This window comes from Macaca mulatta, chromosome 11 (assembly GCF_049350105.2).
Source record: "Macaca mulatta isolate MMU2019108-1 chromosome 11, T2T-MMU8v2.0, whole genome shotgun sequence".
In the NCBI taxonomy this organism is placed as follows: Eukaryota; Metazoa; Chordata; class Mammalia; order Primates; family Cercopithecidae; genus Macaca; species Macaca mulatta.
The window spans coordinates 20,721,086-20,740,339 of NC_133416.1; the positions used below are offsets into that span (position 1 = coordinate 20,721,086).

Consider the following 19,254-nt stretch of genomic DNA (forward strand, 5'->3'; position numbering starts at 1 on the left):
AAACAAGATTTAAACAGAGGAAGGGGATCTGCATATTTGTTGCAGTAGACAAAGCAAACAGCAGCTACATCTTCTGATCAGTAAACCTTCTCATTGTCCTGGAATTCTCTTCAGGTTAGATTTGTCTGAAAATAATTGAATCATTGTTTCTTCCTCAAATGCCACTAGGTTGTACTTATGCAGCCCCCATAGCGAGTGTCATATTTTAAGGGCTATCAGCATTCAGTCTGTGGGTTTCCTTCACTCTCCATGTCTTTCCCTGAAGCAAGCTTTATTCCTACAAATCATTTACCCCAAAGTTGTTATGTGAAAATAGGAGGCTAACTTTTTATTGTCTTATTTACTCCTAAGACACACTCAGAGGCATTGAATGAATTACTGATTCAACTGCTTTATTATATTTAACGTTGAAAGTTTAACAATGCTTAGGAATCAAAACATTCTTGAAACCAGGTCTAATGTCCTGCACAAAATTATATTTGACATATTGCACATTCTAAACAAAAACATACCCAACATACAAACCTCAGATATGTTCTTCATGAATTTTATTTTTGCTTTTTCCAAGGCAAAATAAGCTTAATAATATTCTATATAAAATCCTACAAATAAAATGGAGCCTGTGTCTATTAAAGTGATTCCTATATTGTACAATAATATAAATTTGTGTCTATGACCTACTTGAAAGCCAGAGCTGTATTTTATATTTTTTGTATTCATTTTTGTATTCCAAGTGCTCTGTACGATGCTTGACATATATACTTAAAAACAGCTACTGAATAAACAAATGTGCAAATGAGTAATAGGTGTGTGAATAAATAAATGTATTCATTCAAGTCAGTATCTCTCAAAAATGAGAATAAATGACAGCTTTGAATTTTCCATATGCAAGAATCTTTAGGCAGTTTAATGGGAAGTGAAGCTTCTATCAGATTATATGTGAATAAGAAAACGTCAGTTGTTCGCATAAAAGGGCAGCTAATCAAGATTGTAAAGATTAGTTTTCCTCAAGCAACTCTTGTCTTCACTTAAATAAAAATAGTATCAGAGCTTACATAAATAATAAAATGTTTGCCTTATCACTCAATTCCAAATTAGAAATGAAAAAGGTGAGATAATGTAAATAATAAAAGATAAATCTATCTATCTATCTATCTATCTATCTATCTATCTATCTATCTATCATCTGTCTATCTATCTGGTTATTGTCTTCTCTATACACCAAATTGAACTGAGAAAGATCAGATTTATGTCTTGCTAAAATATTATTTTCTGTGTGTGTGTCTGTGTAATACATACACTTGGTTCAGCAAGTGAGGAGATACTTGGGAATTGGTTGAGCAGTTGAAGAGAAACTTGGGAATTTCAGAATATCCTTCCAGCTCAGAGCCTTCTCAGTAACCAGGTCAGCAGCCATAGTTAAAGACTTCCCTTCCACCTCACTAAAAATACAGGTGGTTTAGCTCATTAAACATTGACACATCCTGTCTTGGCACAATCTCTATCTCCCATGATATTTACATAAATTAAAACACTGGTAAATTTTATATTCCTAAAATTTGTTATCTGAAATAAAGATCATTTTTATTTAATCCCATAATTTATTTCTTCTATACTTCTCACATCTTCCTCCTGTAGATATTCTTAGTAATATGGGCAGGACTTTTTGGATCAAGAACAAACATTCTCAGAAAGGTTCCTTTTTTGTTGTTCTTTTGTAAAATAAACATTTTTGTTCCTATTCTGAACATTGGAGTTGTTTGAATGATATTTACACCTTTGTAGATTTAAAAAATAGAAGCAGCTGGCAGAGGCTGTCCTTTTCTTGATAGGTGCCGAATTTTTGTCTGTACTTTCTCTTTGAAGCCAGATAAGTAAGTAATCCTCAACAGAAACTGACCTCTTGCAAGTTGAACTGAATACAAGGTTATAAGCAATTGTAGTACACTAAGGAGTTGTCATTAATAATACCACCTTTCAAATATCACTGTTTGAATTGAGCTGAACTTTACAACCAATAACAGAGAGCTGTTTTTTTGTGTGGTCTTCTATACTTATTCTAGTCTCTGATTTTCCAGTTAATTTAGGAAATACCTTTCAGTTTATATATTTCTTTTCTATTGCTGCTGTAACAAATTATAACAAACTTTGTGGCTTAAAGCAACCCATTTATTACGTTTCGGTTCTGTAAGTCAGAAGTCCAACATGGGTCCCATTGTGCTAAGATCAAGATTTCATCAGGGCTGTATTCCTTCCTGGAGGCTCCAAGGGAGAGATCCCTTGACCATTCCAGCTTCTAGAGACGTCTTATATTTCTAGCCATGTGGCCCCTTTCTTCATCTTAAAAGCCAGCAAAGTGGATTCAATCCTCATATCACAGCAGTCTGATCTCTTCTCTCCTTCTCCCATTTTAAGGATCTTTGTGATTACACTGGGTCCAGTCAGATAATCTTTCTATTTTAAGGTAAGCTAATTAGGAAACTTAATTTCATCTGCATTCTTAAATCCTCTTTGCCAGGTAACTTACCGTGGTCACAGGTTCCAGGGATCAAAACATGAGAATATTTGAGGGGACACAGTTTTGTCTATGAAATACATTTTCTGTAGTTCTGCAGACTTACTTAAATCAGGGACTCTTAGACATGCCTTCTCAAATATGTCACAATTGCTCTTAAACTACACGTGTAGTCTGTTTCAAAGTCAAAGTGTATGACTTTTAATTATTTTATACATTACTTCATAACGGAAAATGCAAACATTTATTGGCTGGAACTAAATAACATTTTTGTTTGTTGGTTTATAAACTAAGAAATATTGTAGCTTCTAGAATATGATGGTACATAAAAGATTGAAAATTATTAGAAATTTCTTAAAACAACCAAATTTAATATTAAGAAATGGATCTGGAAGAGGTTGTGTTTTTTATTACATTTTCAATATGAAAAGATATTTCTCATTCTCCTTTATCTCATGATAATGAAATTTTTCAGACAGGCTTCTAACCCATTTCAAGCTTGCTGTGAGAAGTACTTGAAAAAAAATGTTGTTATTAATAAAAATTAAAAAGTTTTTAACCCTTTTTAGTGGAGATAGTTGAGTTGAGTGAATACTCTGTTTCAGGGCCAAAATCCAGGCATGCTCTACATGTTATACTAGTATGTCATGTTCACTCATGTGCCTCCTTTAATCCTTGTTTATAATAAATCTGTAAACATAAACTCAAATCTTAGATAAGTTAATACACTTTTTTGTTCCTCCGTTTATTTGCTCAGTGGTAGTAATAATATTATATATCTGACAGATTGAAGTGAGAAATAAACATGTTAAAACATATAAATGTCTACATATATAAAGCATTAGCACAGAGTAGGTGCTCAAAAACTGTTAGATATCATTAACAATAACAAGATGGTCCAGCCTAAAGGAATCTTTAATTGCTCCATCAGACCACTGATACCTTATTTAAAGACCTTCCTGTGACTCCATAAAATTAAAAAAACTCAAGGTTTTGAAAACATCAAAAATTGTAGAAGTCACTTTAATGTAGCTACATTTACCATAATAAACTACAAGGAGCAAGTCAAGCTAAGAAAGAGCAGAACAGAATATTAAGTGTTGTTGTCAAAATTAAAGTCACATCTGCTGACAAATTCTGAGTTCCATGACAGATGGTTAAAGGAGTACAATTTGCTCCAATGAAACATAGCTTATACTAGAAACATCAAGAGAAAAATTGCCATTCCTGAAAAGGGCGTTTCAGGTAGATAATGATATAGCTATGTGACTCATGAATTCTTATAATAGCGTTAAATAATATTTTGAGATTCATTTTCTGGTTAACACTTTATTATATACACCATTTACATACATCTCTTGAAAATCTTTCCCAAATTTATCAGTTAGTTCAATTACTTTACTGAATATATAAAGTATAATAAATCTAATTCATTTATTCCTTAGGTGATTATGATTTTCAAAAAAATTTAAATGCCAATATAATAAAAATCAAATTGCATTGCAAAAAAGATTGATAGAGAAATGTTTGATAATCATTACCAGAATTATCCTTTAAAATTGTTTTTGTCTTTACCACATGCACACATAATTGTCAAGAGAATTAATAAATCCATCAAAGTGAAGCAAATACTTCACAATTTCATTTTTTTCCTAACTTAACTGTAGTTTTAAAAAATTTGTTAAATAATATGGTCAACAAAAGAGCATCTACTCTGAGTGAAGCAATAGACGAGGCACTGAGTTGTAAGTAAGAAAAACCAATAACAAATGTGGTCTGCTGATCTAATGGAAAGGTGAAATGGTACATATGTAATTACAGGTGTAATTATTAGTCCCAATGAGAAGTGTAAACTGTAGAAAATATACAGTAGTTTTACCTTCCCAGGGCATTCAGAAGGTTTCTTTGAAGAACTAATATTTCAATTAAATCCTAAATAATGAAAAAGAATTAGCAAGGCAAGAAGTAGGATGAGTGTCCAGGATAACACCCTGGAAAATGTCAGTTATCAAAAATGAAGCCCTTTTGAGGAGCCAGAAGGCCAGGATGATGAAAAGGAGAGAATGAAACTGAGTAGCATAAGGGGAACCTAGACAGTGTGCAGTGTCACGTATCATTAAGGAACTTCCAAGTCAACTGAGGAATTAATAAACGTTATCCTGAGATAATAAGGAACCACTGAAAAACTATAACCAGTGGCGATATTTGGTTAATGTCTTAAATAAAACATACATAATTGGATTACTGTATAGGGCACAAAAATGAATTGCAGAAAATGGAAAAGGAGTCCCAGAGTCAATACAATATTTCAAGTGAAAATATGAAAGCTTTAAATGAGGACTATGGTAGTGATAGAGAGGGGAAGAGAGATTCAAGATGTATTTCTGTAGTACACCCTACAAGGACTGGTGGATTATTGGATATAGAAGAAGAAAGATGAGAAAGGATTCAAAGGTGAAACTCTGGTTTCTGGTTTGAGCAACTGCGTGAATAATTGTGTCATTTTGTTGCCCCATAGAACACTGTAATAAGAGCAGATTCTTGGGTGAATTATGATTAGTTTTGGACTTTCATTTGGAGACTTAAAAGATATCCAAATGGAGCTATTGATTAAGTAATAAGAAGAGTGGCCAAGGTTAAAGTCATTGACAAATGGATAGGATAGTAATTTAAACCACAGGAGGTATGAAATAATTTACTATAAAAGAATAATAGGGAAGAAAAAAAGCTCTCACAAGGATATGATGGAAAATGCATAATAGGAAAAAAAAAAACAAAAACAAAAACACGGAAAGACTCAGAAAGTTCAGTGTCATGAAAAGCCAAAGTAAGAAAGCAAGAAATTACAAGTATGGTGAATGGTATCAAATCCTGTGAAGAGATAAATTCAAAAAGGACTGAAAACTGTCTTTTGAATTTACTAACATGAAGTCAATTGATGAACTTAATGTTAGTAGTTTTAGGGAAGTATAAAAGGCTTTGCAATTATTTAGGGTTTTTTGGGGAAAAGGAAAATGTCTAGCTAACCATATTAAGGTGATTTGTTGTGGTGGATAGAAAAGAGTTAAAACTATGTCTATGGACGGGGTAATTGCTGGTCAAGAAGAGACTGTTTAGCTAATAAGAAAGAGACTTTAGCATGCCAACATGCTTATAGATTTCCCTCTGTACTCAAATGATAAGTGGATATTTAATAGAAAAAGGGGAATATTGACTTTGAATAGGTTCATGAAACTTTCATTATAATTGAGGTGAACTTATTTTTCTATCACAGGAGTTTTATCAGTCTACCCAGTCAATACTTTCCTTTCAGACTCATAATGTTGTAAGACCAGATAGAGTTTTATAGTACTTAAGGAATTATTTCACTTGCTAAAAAAAAAAGCCCACAAAACACTTGTTTATAGTTATTTATCCTATATCTGTCTTACAAGCTCTTTTCTTTCAAATTAAATACTTTTTCTTTCATTTTATGCTTTTTTCTAGGAAAATTTCTATCTTCTTTTGTATTATCAAGGAGATATTTGGAGCAGAGTCAACCCTCTCAGTTACATAAAATAAAAAATGGCATATTCTTGGCAAACAGATCCAAATCCCAATGAATCACATGAAAAGCAGTATGAACACCAAGAATTTCTCTTTGTAAATCAACCCCATTCTTCTAGCCAAGTCAGTCTGGGTTTTGATCAGATAGTAGATGAGATCAGTGGCAAAATTCCACACTACGAGAGTGAAATTGATGAAGACACCTTTTTTGTGCCTATTGCACCAAAATGGGACTCAAAAGGGCATTCATTAAACGAAGCACACCAAATATCCTTGAATGAATTCACTTCTAAAAGCCGTGAACTCTCCTGGCATCAAGTTAGAAAAGCACCAGCAATTGGTTTTAGTCCTTCTGTGTTACCAAAACCTCAAAATATGAATAAAGAATGCCCCTGGGGAAGCCCCAGAGGAAAACATCATGGTGCTGATGATTCCAGATTCAATATTTTAGCTCCATCATTCACAAGTTTGGATAAAATTAATCTACAGAAAGAATTAGAAAATGAAAACCGTAACTACCCTATAGGATTTGAAAGCAGCATTCCTCCTACAAATTCGTCCTTCTCAACTGACTTCATGCCCAAAGAAGAGAATAAAAGGAGTGGACATGTGAACATTGTGGAACCCTCTTTGATGCTTTTGAAAGGCTCTCTTCAACCCGGGATGGGGGAAAGTACATGGCAGAAGAACATAGAGGTATGTGTAATACATGTCAATCTAAAAATATGAATCTGAAAGAATCATTCAATAATGTATTGTGTTAATTTGGTAATGAAGGTAACTAACCTTAAATAGGGAAACCTATTCATATTACTTTTGAAAAAAAATATTTTCAGAAATGATGTGTTCTTGTATTAAAGATTTTTTTCTGAGAAAAGGGGAAATAAATTTTTAAAAATATCATCTATAAGGTTCCAGTTCCAGTTTCATCAAAACTATTATAAAATTTTATTTGGTTTTAATTATGGTACTTTCATTTCATTGATAAAAATAGCAGAGTTGAAGGTTTAACTGATAGTATTTTCTATTTTTTGTTTAATGCACATACACAAATACAAATACGTTTCATTACATTTATATTTTAAGTCACATTGTAATGATTTGGAACTTTATATCATTATTGGTAGGAAAAAATGCCCCTTTACTCAGAGTCTCCTAATTTATATGATTAGCAGGCAACTTCTATCGAGATCATTCCAAAGGTAGGAAATTAAGTATTCATTGTGTGACTCATCTTAATGCTTTTATTACTAACTTTCCAATCATTTTAGTAACCAGAGCTTTTTTCTGTATTTGAACACTTCTCTGTTTCTCTGCTTGAGTCTAGACACAAGTAAAATCAGAAGTAAATAATATTTATTTCTGATTTAAAAAAGGAGAAACATTATTGCAGCTGTAGTTTCCTGGGTGAGGCAGATGGGTTCTTTATTTAATACAACAACTATTTTTAAAATCCTTAAAATATATTGTGATATGCTATCCAGAGTAATGCAAAGAAGAAAAGATATGATGCCTGAATTCAGGAATAGCATATTGCTCATGTTAACTTGCAAACAAATAATGGCAACATAGTAAAATAACAGGTGGAATAAGTGCATAGGAAAAGAAACATCTAATTCTATTTCATTCGAATTCACTTGCAAAAGAGGTAGCACCTCAAAATATCTAAATTAAAATTCAGTAAATCTTGGGGCTGTTTAGTTCTGATCACAATAGTGTAACAACTACTAAACTTTCCCTACTCCTAAAAACAACTATACAGTTAGACGAAATAAATGAAGCAGTTGATTGAAGGTGTTGAATAGGCAGTACAGAACATAAATCCTTGAGAAAAGTGAGCCCTGTGATCATCTCAGTCTGTGCCTGAGGGCAATTTCATGCTGCTGTGCAGGCTGGTGGAGCCCAGTCTGAGCAGCACTATCACTGACTGCGAAGGCAGAGCCTGCAGTTCCAAGTTGCAGAAGCAGCTATGATTTGACAAGCAGAGTGCTACAGAAGAGGTAGCTATGAAATGGGTATGGGTCAGAAGTATAGAGAGGACTTACTGCTTGGCCAATATTAGGATATGCTTGCAAGGCTTAGTAGATAATGTCAGCTTTTGACTGAGAATTGGATGGGATTGTGTTAATTACACAGACTTGAAATTACAAGGCAGAAATTTGGGCCAAATTAGAGAAGAGACTGATATGAGCACTTCAGGCATTCAAATGAAGCTACAAAGCCATGTCTTCAGAGTAAAACTCATGCTCTAAAATGAATGCTACATTAACCAAAATAGATGTGGCCTAACAACAACCAAAAATCAGAGTAATAAGGCAAACAAGACAAGAAGGATTTTAACTACCTGCCAATGAAAAATAAATTAATGATGATTCATCATGAGCCATCTACAATATTCAACATAAAATAAAAAATGCATAGATATGTAAAGAAGCAGGGAATTTTGGCTCTCGCTCAAGAAAATAACTCTATCAGTCAAAAGAGCCTCTGAGATAATCCAGATGTTGGAATTAACAGATGGGGACTTTAAATTGGTTATTAAAAGTATGTTCAAGTAGATAAAGATGTTCATAATGGCTAGCCCAATGATGAGCTCAGCAGGAAATTAGAAACATCAAGAAACAAACACACAAAAACAAAGGCCAAGTCCAGTGCTGGAAACAAAATATATGCAATAAAAAAGTTACTCGATGTGCTTAACAACAGATAGGAAAGAACAGGTGAAAAATAATAATTTGAAAGCAAAACAGCAGAAATTATCCAAACTGAAGTAGAGAAAACACAGAGATCATATAAATATGAGCAGGGATTCAGAGACTTATGAGACAAGAAGCATAATATGTGGACAACTGGAATGCTAACAAGAGGAAACAAAAATAGGGAGCAAAATTAATTTGAAGAAATAATGGTCAGGAAATTATTCAAATTTGATAGAAAATATCAAATTACAGATCTAAGAAGCTCACCACAACCCAAATAGAATAAATGCAAAGACAGCCACATATAGACATTTTATACTCAAACATCTAAAAATTAAAAGAGAAAATTATGGAAGGGGGCAAAAAGGGAAGAAAAGATTTTACACAGTGGGACAACAATGTGAATAAAAGGAAACTTCTCACTCGAAACAATGGAAGCCAGAGACAATAGAATGACATTTTTAAATCTTTGAAAGAAAATAAAACATACTAAATATCCACTGAGTATAAGTTTCAAATCCAAAAACAAAATAAAGACATTACCATAAACAAATGTTGAAAGAAATTAGTTAGCTAGCAGACACATGAGAATGCCAAATTAAATACTTCCGGTACAAGGAAAATGACACCAGATGGAATCTAAGAAAGAGTGAAGAATGATAGAAATAGTAGTTGAATAATACAAATGACTACTTTAAATTTTTTGAAAGGCAATGTACTAAAGCAATACAATAGCATGCTATTGTAGGATTTATTGTGTATGTGAATAAAAAACTATTCGGCAATAATAACATAATGGGTGGAAGGGGGTTAAATGTTATTTTGCTATGTAAATTCATACATGTTAAATGCAATGGTTACAGTAGTAACTCCAAGTAAACTGATATATGTTAAGAGTGTATATTGTAATTCCTAGAGCTAGTACCATGAATTATAAAAAAAAAGAAGAAGAAGAAAATCTAAAAATGCAGCAGAAGAATAAAATAAAATAAACATGTCAGGAGAAATAGAAGAACAGAATAAAATAGAAAAGACAATTAGAAACAAATATAAGTAAGACAGTCTTAAATCTAACAATTTCCATAAATTACAAAATGTAAATAGAATAAACATTCCAAACAAAAGGCAGGAATTGACAAATGAGATTAAAAAAAGGAAGGACTCAATTACTGTCTACGAGGGACACAAGAAACAAAGGCAGAGATAGATTGAAAGTAAAAGAAACAAAAAGACTTAACATTCAATCAGGAAAAAATGCTTGCATGATTATTAATATCAAAAATATTATTTCAGGGCTGAGAAAAAAGGGATCATTTTGTAATGCTAAAATGGTCAATCAGGAAGAGATAATAAATTGAAATGTGTACATACCTAATAACAGAGTTTTAAAATGCATAAGGCAAGAATGGTTTCTTTAATCCTACATGCGCTCTCTGACCAAGTTATTCATTCATATATTCCCAAGCTATTCATGTATATATTCCCAAGAAATGAAGCATGCATTCACATATTTACTTGTATATGAGCATTAATAGTTTTCTTTACAATACCAGAAAGCTAAAACCAACCCAGAGGTTCATTAATAGGAAGATGACTAAACAAATTGTGGAACAGTCACACAATGGAATACTACTAATCAGCAATAACAATGATAAACTACTGATATGTGTGATAGCAGAAATAATTTTAAAATATGTGTATCATTACATAGAAGCTGCAAATAAAATACCGCATATACCTTATTTATGGTGATAGAAATCTGAATAACAATAGTTACCAAATAGATATGCAGATTTATATAAAAAAAGATATGGGGACATTTTCTAAAATGAAAGAAATGTTCTATATTGTCATTGGGGTATTGATAGCACAGTTTTATGCCTTCTACAAAACTCAAATTATATACTTAAGATCTATGCATTTTTCTATATGTAAATATTACTTCAATTTTTAAAAATCTAAAAAAAATTTTAAAATGAAATCTGAATGAAACTTCAAAACAGGATAAAACTGTAGAATTATTTAATATTTTCTCTTCACCAAATTATATTAATTTAGTAGTTTTAATTTTAAGTCAATAGGTTGCTCCATTCAGCTAGTGGAAGTACCTCAAGGCAGTAATACGAGTCTGGCCTCTTTTTGCAACAACGTAAAAAAGTGAGTATTGGTATTTCATTAAACTTTGAAATTTTTGTGCCTAAATAAATTTGTGTATTTTGACATCACTGAACTGATTAATTTAGCATATAAAAGTCAAAGTCCTGTAATTCCAGAACACACACACACACACACAAATTTTTGACAAATTAGTTCATTAATCAACTTCTGTTAATGTTTTTGTTGTTTATAGTCAAATAGATGTTTTTCTCTTAAAAATTTGGTTAAAGTTAAATGTTTTATAAATTCAGACGTGCACTTGTTTGTTGGTGGTTTGGTTTGCAATGAATTTTTTTGTTGTTGTTTAATGATATAAGTGACTAACACCTCTGGCTAACCCCCAAATTAACATAAATTTATCCTCCCTACCTGGGGCAGTCTATGTAGAATCATCATCGTTCAATCTTATCTTGAGTGGATTGGCAGAATATTGAATAAATGTGTGTGTGTTAATTCATTGAGAAATGAATTTGATCACTAGCAGATATTCCAAAAAAATCACTGGTATTTTGTTAATCTAAAGATGAATTTATGATATAAACATAGACACCTTTTTTAAGGCCAATTTCTTATTAGCAATTAAAATTTATATAGTTCTACCTCTTCTGTTGCTAAGGTTTCTGAAAGTTTTGAAAAACTAATGCATTCGGCCAGGCACAGTGGCTCACACGTATAATCCCAGAACTTTGGGAGGCCAAGACAGGTGGATCACTGGAGGCCAGGAGCTCAAGACCACCCTAGCCAAAGTGGTGAGACCCTGTCTCTGCCAAAAATATAAAAGAAAAAAAAATTGCTAGGTGTGGTGACATGCACCTGTAACACCAGATACTTGGGAGGCTGAGTCAGGACAACCACTTGAACCCAGGATGTGGAGCTTGCAGTGAGCTGTCACATCATTGAACGCCAGCCTGGGCGACAGAGTGAGACCCTGTCTCAAAAAAGAAAAATAAAAGGCCGGGCATGGTGGCTCCTGCCTGTAATCCCAGCACTTTGGGAGGCCCAGGTGGGTGGATCACTTGAAGTCAGGAGTTCGAGACCAGCCTGGCCAACATGGTGAATGAAACTTCGTCTCTACTAAAAATATAAAAATTAGCCAGGTGTGGTGACAGGAGACTGTAATCCCAGCTACTCGGGAGGCTGAGGCAGGGGAATCACTTGAACCTGGGAGGTGGAGGTTGCAGTGAGCTGAGATCGCGCTATTGTACTCTAGCCTGGGTGACAAGAGGGAAACTCCATATCAAAAAAAAAAAAAAAAGAAGAAAAACTAAGGCATTCATATTTTAATTATTTGGTTTTAACTCAGTTTTGGTTGTTGTCTGAAATATAACTATACAGTTTTATAAGCTTTCACTTTCTACCACATGATTATTTGAAATTAAATGTTTGAATCATTTATTTAGTCATTAATTTAAAGTCTATTTCATTGTCTAATAACTAGCTCATGCATGGGAGATACTCATATTTAAAATAAACAAGTAAACAAAAAAGCAAGGTCCCTGCCTCATAAAACCTATAACCATGAGAAGGATTGAAAGGCTTACACACAAAGATACAAAACATTCACCTCAAATTTGCAAAAACAAATCACCTCAAGTTCACGGAAATGTTCAATCTTTAATTAACTTCTTGCTCTAGTTTAAGGGAAAAAAATTCGAAATAGTACTTAGGATTCCTAAATTAGGATCTTTAATGTTATCAATATTTATTCTTTCAGGAATAAGCTACTCGCTGTCACAATATGATAAGCATAGCTAGAAACTTGCTACTTTACGTCTAAAATATAGTTAACTTTTACTTTACCTTCTAAGCATGGCAAAGAACTGTCTTAATACTTTAAGATCACTCTTGTGAATAACGCTACTCACAGACCACATTATTAGCTCCTCCAGCAACTCTCTTTTTTAAAACTCAATTTCATATTCTTAGATGAAATATTTTTGTGGATGCAGTAGTGACATCAAAATACCTTATGTGATGATTTTCCAATGATTTATAGTGTACTTTCCAAGCTCTTTAATATAATTTTTCTAAATAATTTATTTCATAATAGTCATGAAAACTAAAATATACACCAAACAATAACTTTACAGTAGTGAAAAGAAGCCATAAGTTATAGTCACACACTCTTTCTTTGTTTTCAATAGTTTGCTGGCAAATATTTATAAAATGATTAAATGTATACATGCATAATTATTTTGTTCACAACAGGATATTTACTCAAAAATAAGTATGTTTGAGGACCTACTATGTGGCAAGCACCCTTAATTCAAAAGAAGATCAAATGGAATTTGAGAGCTGTTTCAAAAGAGGGTCTCCAAAACTTTGATTTCTCATTGTAACATACTTTAAAGCCACATCTTTCAAATAAAAAATGCCATATTCTTGTAACAAATATGATAACATGCCATAGCATATGAAAGAAGTTTCTGGCCCATGGTAGATGCTCAGCAAAGGTTTAGGAGAGAATGAATCATGAATTTGTGTTTTAAATTTAATTTCTTAAAATGGTAGAAGCTGAAATCATGGACGCATTGAGAAGTGTCTTATTATGTGATAAATGCAATTCATAAGGCTCCTCAATCCCTAACTGGACTCTAGACCTTAATGGTAGAGTATAACAATGAAGAGTGGCCCATGTCCTCATTCTGAGCAGTGGCTCTCAAACTGCAGTTTCAGAGCAGCAACAGCCGCAGCTTACTTGGGAAATTGTTAGTAGGACAAGTCTGGGAGACCCTCTGCAGATCTACTGAATCAGAAACTAAGGGATGGGATCCAGAACACAAGTGGATACAGATGCATGCCAGGCCATTGGATGAATGTGTATTTCCTTACCCATTTGCCAGGCCCCTCATGGAGAAGATGTTTCCACAGAATAAAGCATTGGTGCTCCACAAATAGCTATTAGGTTCATGCAAAATTAACTGCAGTTTCTGCAATTTAGGAAGAGAACCATGAAGTTTAGATGTCAGCATAGTTAACATAAAAAAAACCACAAGATTTCATATTCACCCTCAGAAACATTTTAAATAGCTACTTGAAAATATCTTCATGTTATATTCTACATGTGGGCATAAAACATTGATCACAGAGAATCAAGCCATGGTAACATACAGTGACATTATACTTTACATGTGTATATTGCTTTACAATCTGTAAATCTTTTACACGTCTTTTCTATTGTAATAGAAAACCTTTGATGTAGATATTAACATCTACCTCAGTACCTTTGAGGTAGATATTAATATCATCACTTGTGCAAAAAAACTTGTCAAATAACTTGCCTCTGGCCATAACGTTACTAAATAAAAGTGCCAGGATCCAAAGTCAAGGCGTCTGGCTCCAAGGGTAAACTGTTTTTGCAATTCTTTGACTCATTTATGTGTAATTGTTCAGAATATAAGAATTACTTTTAGGCTCTAATATTTGTGTAAAATTCAAGTAGTTGTGTAGTATCTAAAAATTTTAAAGAAAATGGAGAGACAAGAATAGTGTTTACAAACTTGACAAGAACAAGAGAATTTATTTGCCAAAATTTCTAAATCAAAATGAGTGACTTGCAGCTTGACAAAATTAGGCGTGGAAGAAATCTAAAGGAAGAACTCTGGCATTAAAAGCAATGTAAATGAAGCAAGTAATAATATTCAGAGTGAATCCTCACGTTTCATGTTATGACAGTGAATTCTTAATTATTTCAAATGAGATGCTCCTGGGAAAGCCTAAGGAACAGTCCTTTACGCTTGTTTTTGGTATAATTGCAATCTCTACCAATCTGGACTAGCTAGATGCACTGCACCACAAATCAATTACTGATTCCTTTCATGTTTTAAGTCTTTTATAGCAAAACACTACAGGAAGTTTCTTATGATTATATTGTGGGCAATATGTTTTAAACTGTGTCTTGCAGGTCTTGTCCTAAGTATTTTTCTTAACATGTATTTTTCAGAATCAGAGAAAGATACCATGCAGCTGACATTAATTTCAATTCTGGGAAGATCTGGAGCACTACTACAGCATTTCCGTATCAGCTCTTTTCTAAGACCAAGTTTAATATACATATTTTTATTGATAACTCAACACAACCTCTTCATTTTATGCCATGTGGTAAGCAACTTTGCAAATAGTCTACAAATCTCTACAAAGCTGGTACTGGCTACGTAGCCTTGAATTCAAAGTCTGAAATGATTTAAAAATAATATTAGCTACTGTTTTCCCCTGAAGCAAAATAAGAAGAAAACATCAGGGAGCCTTTTGTTAATATTTAAGGGAGGAAAGCAGAACTATTTTCTTCAAGAAGTATCTTCACATAGCTCACCCCACAATATTTTGTCTTCCTGCTATAAAATGCTTAATAGCAAGTATAGCAGGTTTTTAATATATTAAAAAAATGAATTTCAAAGAGATTCTAGATAAAGATGGTATTAAAGTAAAAATGGCTGCTTCTTTCTAGTAGGAACAAATATTTCCTTGAAATATAAATAAATTGTGAGGTAGAATAGACATTGTTACACAGAATCTCTATTTCCATAATGAGGAAACTAGTAGCATGGTGTAACATACCTCCATCAGAATTAGCAAACCTATTGATTCAGTCTCTGGGGATGAAACCCAGGAATTTATATTTTATCAAATTTGCCTAAGGATTTTTACTTTTCTAAAGTTTTAGAATATCTGTAAAGTTATTTAGTATCTTACTTCATTGTTATAGTTCACTAATCTGAAAAACAGTATTAGCTCTTTAAACATTTAGATTGCTATTAAGTGAGTTTCTACATATTAACAGGAAACTATTTCCTGACACATAATGATCCATTAAATATTTTCTTTTATTTATTAATTACTGTTATTATTGTGCTTCTTTCTTACTGTATTCAAGGTTCTGAGCTAATGCAGATGACTACAAACATAGCAGTATTATATTGGTATATTATTCAAGACCCTCTTGGTTTGAAATGAAAAGAAACCAATTCCTGCTAGCTTAATCAAAAAAAAAAAAAAAAAAAGTTTTTAAAGAATATAGGGGCTGGGCACAATGGTTCATGCCTGTAATCCCAGCACTTTGGGAGGGCGAGGCAGCCGGATCATCTGGGGTTGGGAGTTTGAGATCAGCCTGACCAACATGGAGATACCCTGTCTCTATTAAAAATACAAAAAATTCGCCGGGCGTGCTGGCACATGTGTGTAATCCCAGCTACTAAGGGAGCTGAGGCAGGAGAATCGCTTGAACCCAGGAGGTGGAGGTTGTGGTGAGCCGAGATCGCACCATTGTACTCCAGCCTGGGCAACAAGAGCGAAACTTCATTAAAAAAAATATATATATACATATATATATATGGATTTATTGTAGAATTCAAATGTATGAATTTCAGCAGCCAATTAGGAATATATGAAAAACACAAATAACCAAGCAGCCCAAAATTCCTGTATGCATCTTATTTCATTTCATATAATTGCTTCTCATATGTCTGTCACTCTCTGGTCACTCATTTCCTTTGCTTATACAAAACAAGTGGGAAGCCAAGCTACTAGGCTAGCTATCTACAGACAGTTCAGTATCTCTGTGGGATCCAGCTGCCAGTTCCTAAAAGCCAGATTCTGATTATTCAGCCAAGATCAATGGTGCTGCACTTTGATCCAGTCAGAAAGACCAAAGGTTGGGTCATGTTGTCTTCAGTTGCTGGCCACTATTAAATAGCATGTTCATGTAAGAGCTTAAAAGGGGAGATTATGGTATGTGAACATGCAAAGACAAATGACTTTACTCTATAGCATGTCTACATTTTGAGTTCCAAAGAAAAAGGTGGAGAGAGAGAGAGAGCAGATATTCATTAAAGTTTCTACAATATAGCTGTTCAAGATAGAACCTTGAGTAATTACTACATGGGAAAGGAATAAGAACCAACGGTGGCTTTGGAGTCTGACTGATCTTGCTTAGAGTCTAGAGAACAACCAATTGTGGAGACTTGGAGTCATTAGGGGCACAGACCTTGCAGTAAACCAATATTGTTTAAGTGTGATACTTAACACTAACTGTGTAATCTCTACAAAATTGCATAGCTTTCCTGAAAATCCGTCAATTCATCTTTGAAACTTGGGATATAATACCTATATAAAAGGTACAATAATCAAGAAATTACATGTAAAGAACTTAATAGAGTAATTGCTCAGTAAAATATAGCTATTATTAATATTAATACTAGCATTATATTCCAGAGTGAATATAACCTGCATAACACTTTTAAATTTACTGACCATATTTGTCTATTTTTTTTTATGATAGCTTCGCACCAGAATCTTGAGGAAAATGAATTGTGCTATTATAAACCCTATTTAACAGATGAGGAAACTAGGTCAAAAAAGCGAAATAACTTATTCACATAGATCAACTAAAAAATGAAAAGTCTGTATTATTTCCATGTCTCAGTGACAGAACATTGATAAGAACATCTCAATCATCACAGAACTGTCTTAATGTCATGGCATGAATATGAATATTAACTAGTATAAATGCCCTGAGAATATTCCAGTTAATTCAGAATCCTTTTATCATGCTGATACCCTACGAAGGAGCAATACATCTCACTTAGGTTGAAAAATGGAAAGAATAAAGAACCCCCTGGAACTTTTGCCTGGCTATACTCAAGTTCCTGAGTGTATTTCTCAAGTCCCTAAGAGAAATTGCAGTAGATTTTGATGCAGAACTACAGTGTACCAAGGGTTTTAACATGAGAAACACAATACCTAGCTTTGTTATATTACATGAATACAGAACTGATCAAAGGAATTGCAATCAACATTTTCCCCAAATATCTTTAAATCTAACCAAACTGATAAGTGAGATGAATCTCAGTTTAATTCCCCTTGATGAAGCTGGACAGTTACAATCCTTTGTACTGTGTTGGTCATATTTTGTGCTCAAAAACTTTTCTTGGTCAGTATGATACACTTTTATTGACTTTTATTATTCCTCTTTGTCTTTAGCTAACTATCTCGTCAAAGATCTAATTGCAGAAATTCTGCATTTTTGTACAAATGACCAGTTACTGCCCAAAGATCATATTCTAAATGTATGTGGCTCTGAAGAATTTTTACAAAAGTAAGTATTTTATACAATTTTGATTATGTTATAATCTGTAAATATTAAGTTACCACTTGTTTTTGGTTTTGTTTTAAACAGACGTTACGCAGACATTATAGTCTTATAATCAGCATAATTACATCAATTTTACCCCCTTTGCAGTGAATTTGAAATTTTCTAAATCATATTAACAGTCTTATTCTTGACTTTATTTTATTTTATGACTATTTATGAAAACAAATATTTAAATGACCTGTGACTAGGGTGACCAACCATTCCAGGTTGCTTAGGATTGAGGTAGTTCTCAGGATGTGGGAATTTCAGCTTTGAAACCAGTAAAGTCCCAAACTAGGACAAGTTGCTCATCCTACCTGTAATAAAGCTTATTAGAACTGATCACAGCTAAGTAAGTAAATTCTTTGGTGATAAGTACTTTTTTGGTTAGAATAATACTTGTATGTTGATTAAATACTGATTTTTTAAAATCACAGGGGCCTTAAGTATAAGCGTTATCACTTACTTTTTATAGAAGAGTTAGTTCTAAAACACCATTTCTTTGTTGAGGCAGCTCATTAAAAACAATTGGAAAAGTCTGTTCTCATGTATATCAACTTCAAATACTTATTTGATAAAAAACATCATCTTTTAGTTTACCAAAATAACTATTTGCCTGAAATTCCTACAGACCAGCCTTGAGCAGATAATACAGCTTTAAGAAAATAAATATTTCTCTGCTGATATTGCATAGTTATTCTAAACAGTAAAGTGTTAAACACTGAAATATTTAATACATAGATTCCTATTTATATATCTCCTTTGCATCTGTACAAGTATCTAAAGATTGAAAACCATCTCATGGAAGTAAAAACATATTTCTTTTGAAATTTTCATTGTCATTGTTCCATCATGAATGTGCTTGAAATTATCTTTTGGGAAGTTTGATAAATTTGATGACATTCTTATTAGTAAATCCAGTTGTTTATTGTGCAATGTTAACAGTGAACATCTTTTAAGACTAATGATTTTCTTTATTGTGGGAAAAATAATATTTTATTATTTTAATAACAAAATATATTAAAATATTTCAATAACATTTTTATAATTATTATTTTATAATAATGATACATAATAAAAAATAAATATTTATATGAAATTACATATATTTTGTTGCACTAAGTTCACGGATATTCCCTTTTCCTTTTTTATTTGAACTTATTAACACACTCAGTCACTGGTCTGCTACCTTCTCCCAACATATGATT

The 19,254-nt window shown here is 32.8% G+C and overlaps 1 protein-coding gene and 1 long non-coding RNA gene across 10 annotated transcripts in view; one reads left to right on the forward strand and one right to left on the reverse strand.

The window, feature by feature from the left end:
• The window catches only part of PIK3C2G (phosphatidylinositol-4-phosphate 3-kinase catalytic subunit type 2 gamma), a 423,460-nt gene that overhangs the window by 32,026 nt on the left and 372,180 nt on the right, over positions 1-19,254 (forward strand). For 5 of the 9 annotated variants that reach the window (XM_028829284.2, XM_028829283.2, XM_015151210.3 and 2 more), the window contains 4 exons: positions 6,002-6,757; positions 10,835-10,917; positions 14,861-15,018; positions 17,896-18,010. In XM_028829284.2, the coding sequence (XP_028685117.2) occupies positions 6,080-6,757; positions 10,835-10,917; positions 14,861-15,018; positions 17,896-18,010 (1,034 nt within the window). In that variant the 5' untranslated portion in view covers positions 6,002-6,079. The remainder of the gene's footprint in view (positions 1-6,001; positions 6,758-10,834; positions 10,918-14,860; positions 15,019-17,895; positions 18,011-19,254) is intronic. The other 4 variants (XM_028829285.2, XM_077953131.1, XM_077953132.1 and 1 more) reach the window with 1 other exon arrangement.
• Positions 1-19,254, reverse strand: part of LOC144332681 (uncharacterized) — a 60,980-nt gene that overhangs the window by 24,539 nt on the left and 17,187 nt on the right. Inside the window, exon 2 of the long non-coding RNA XR_013400651.1 lies at positions 13,750-13,847. This is a non-coding gene — a long non-coding RNA (uncharacterized LOC144332681). The remainder of the gene's footprint in view (positions 1-13,749; positions 13,848-19,254) is intronic.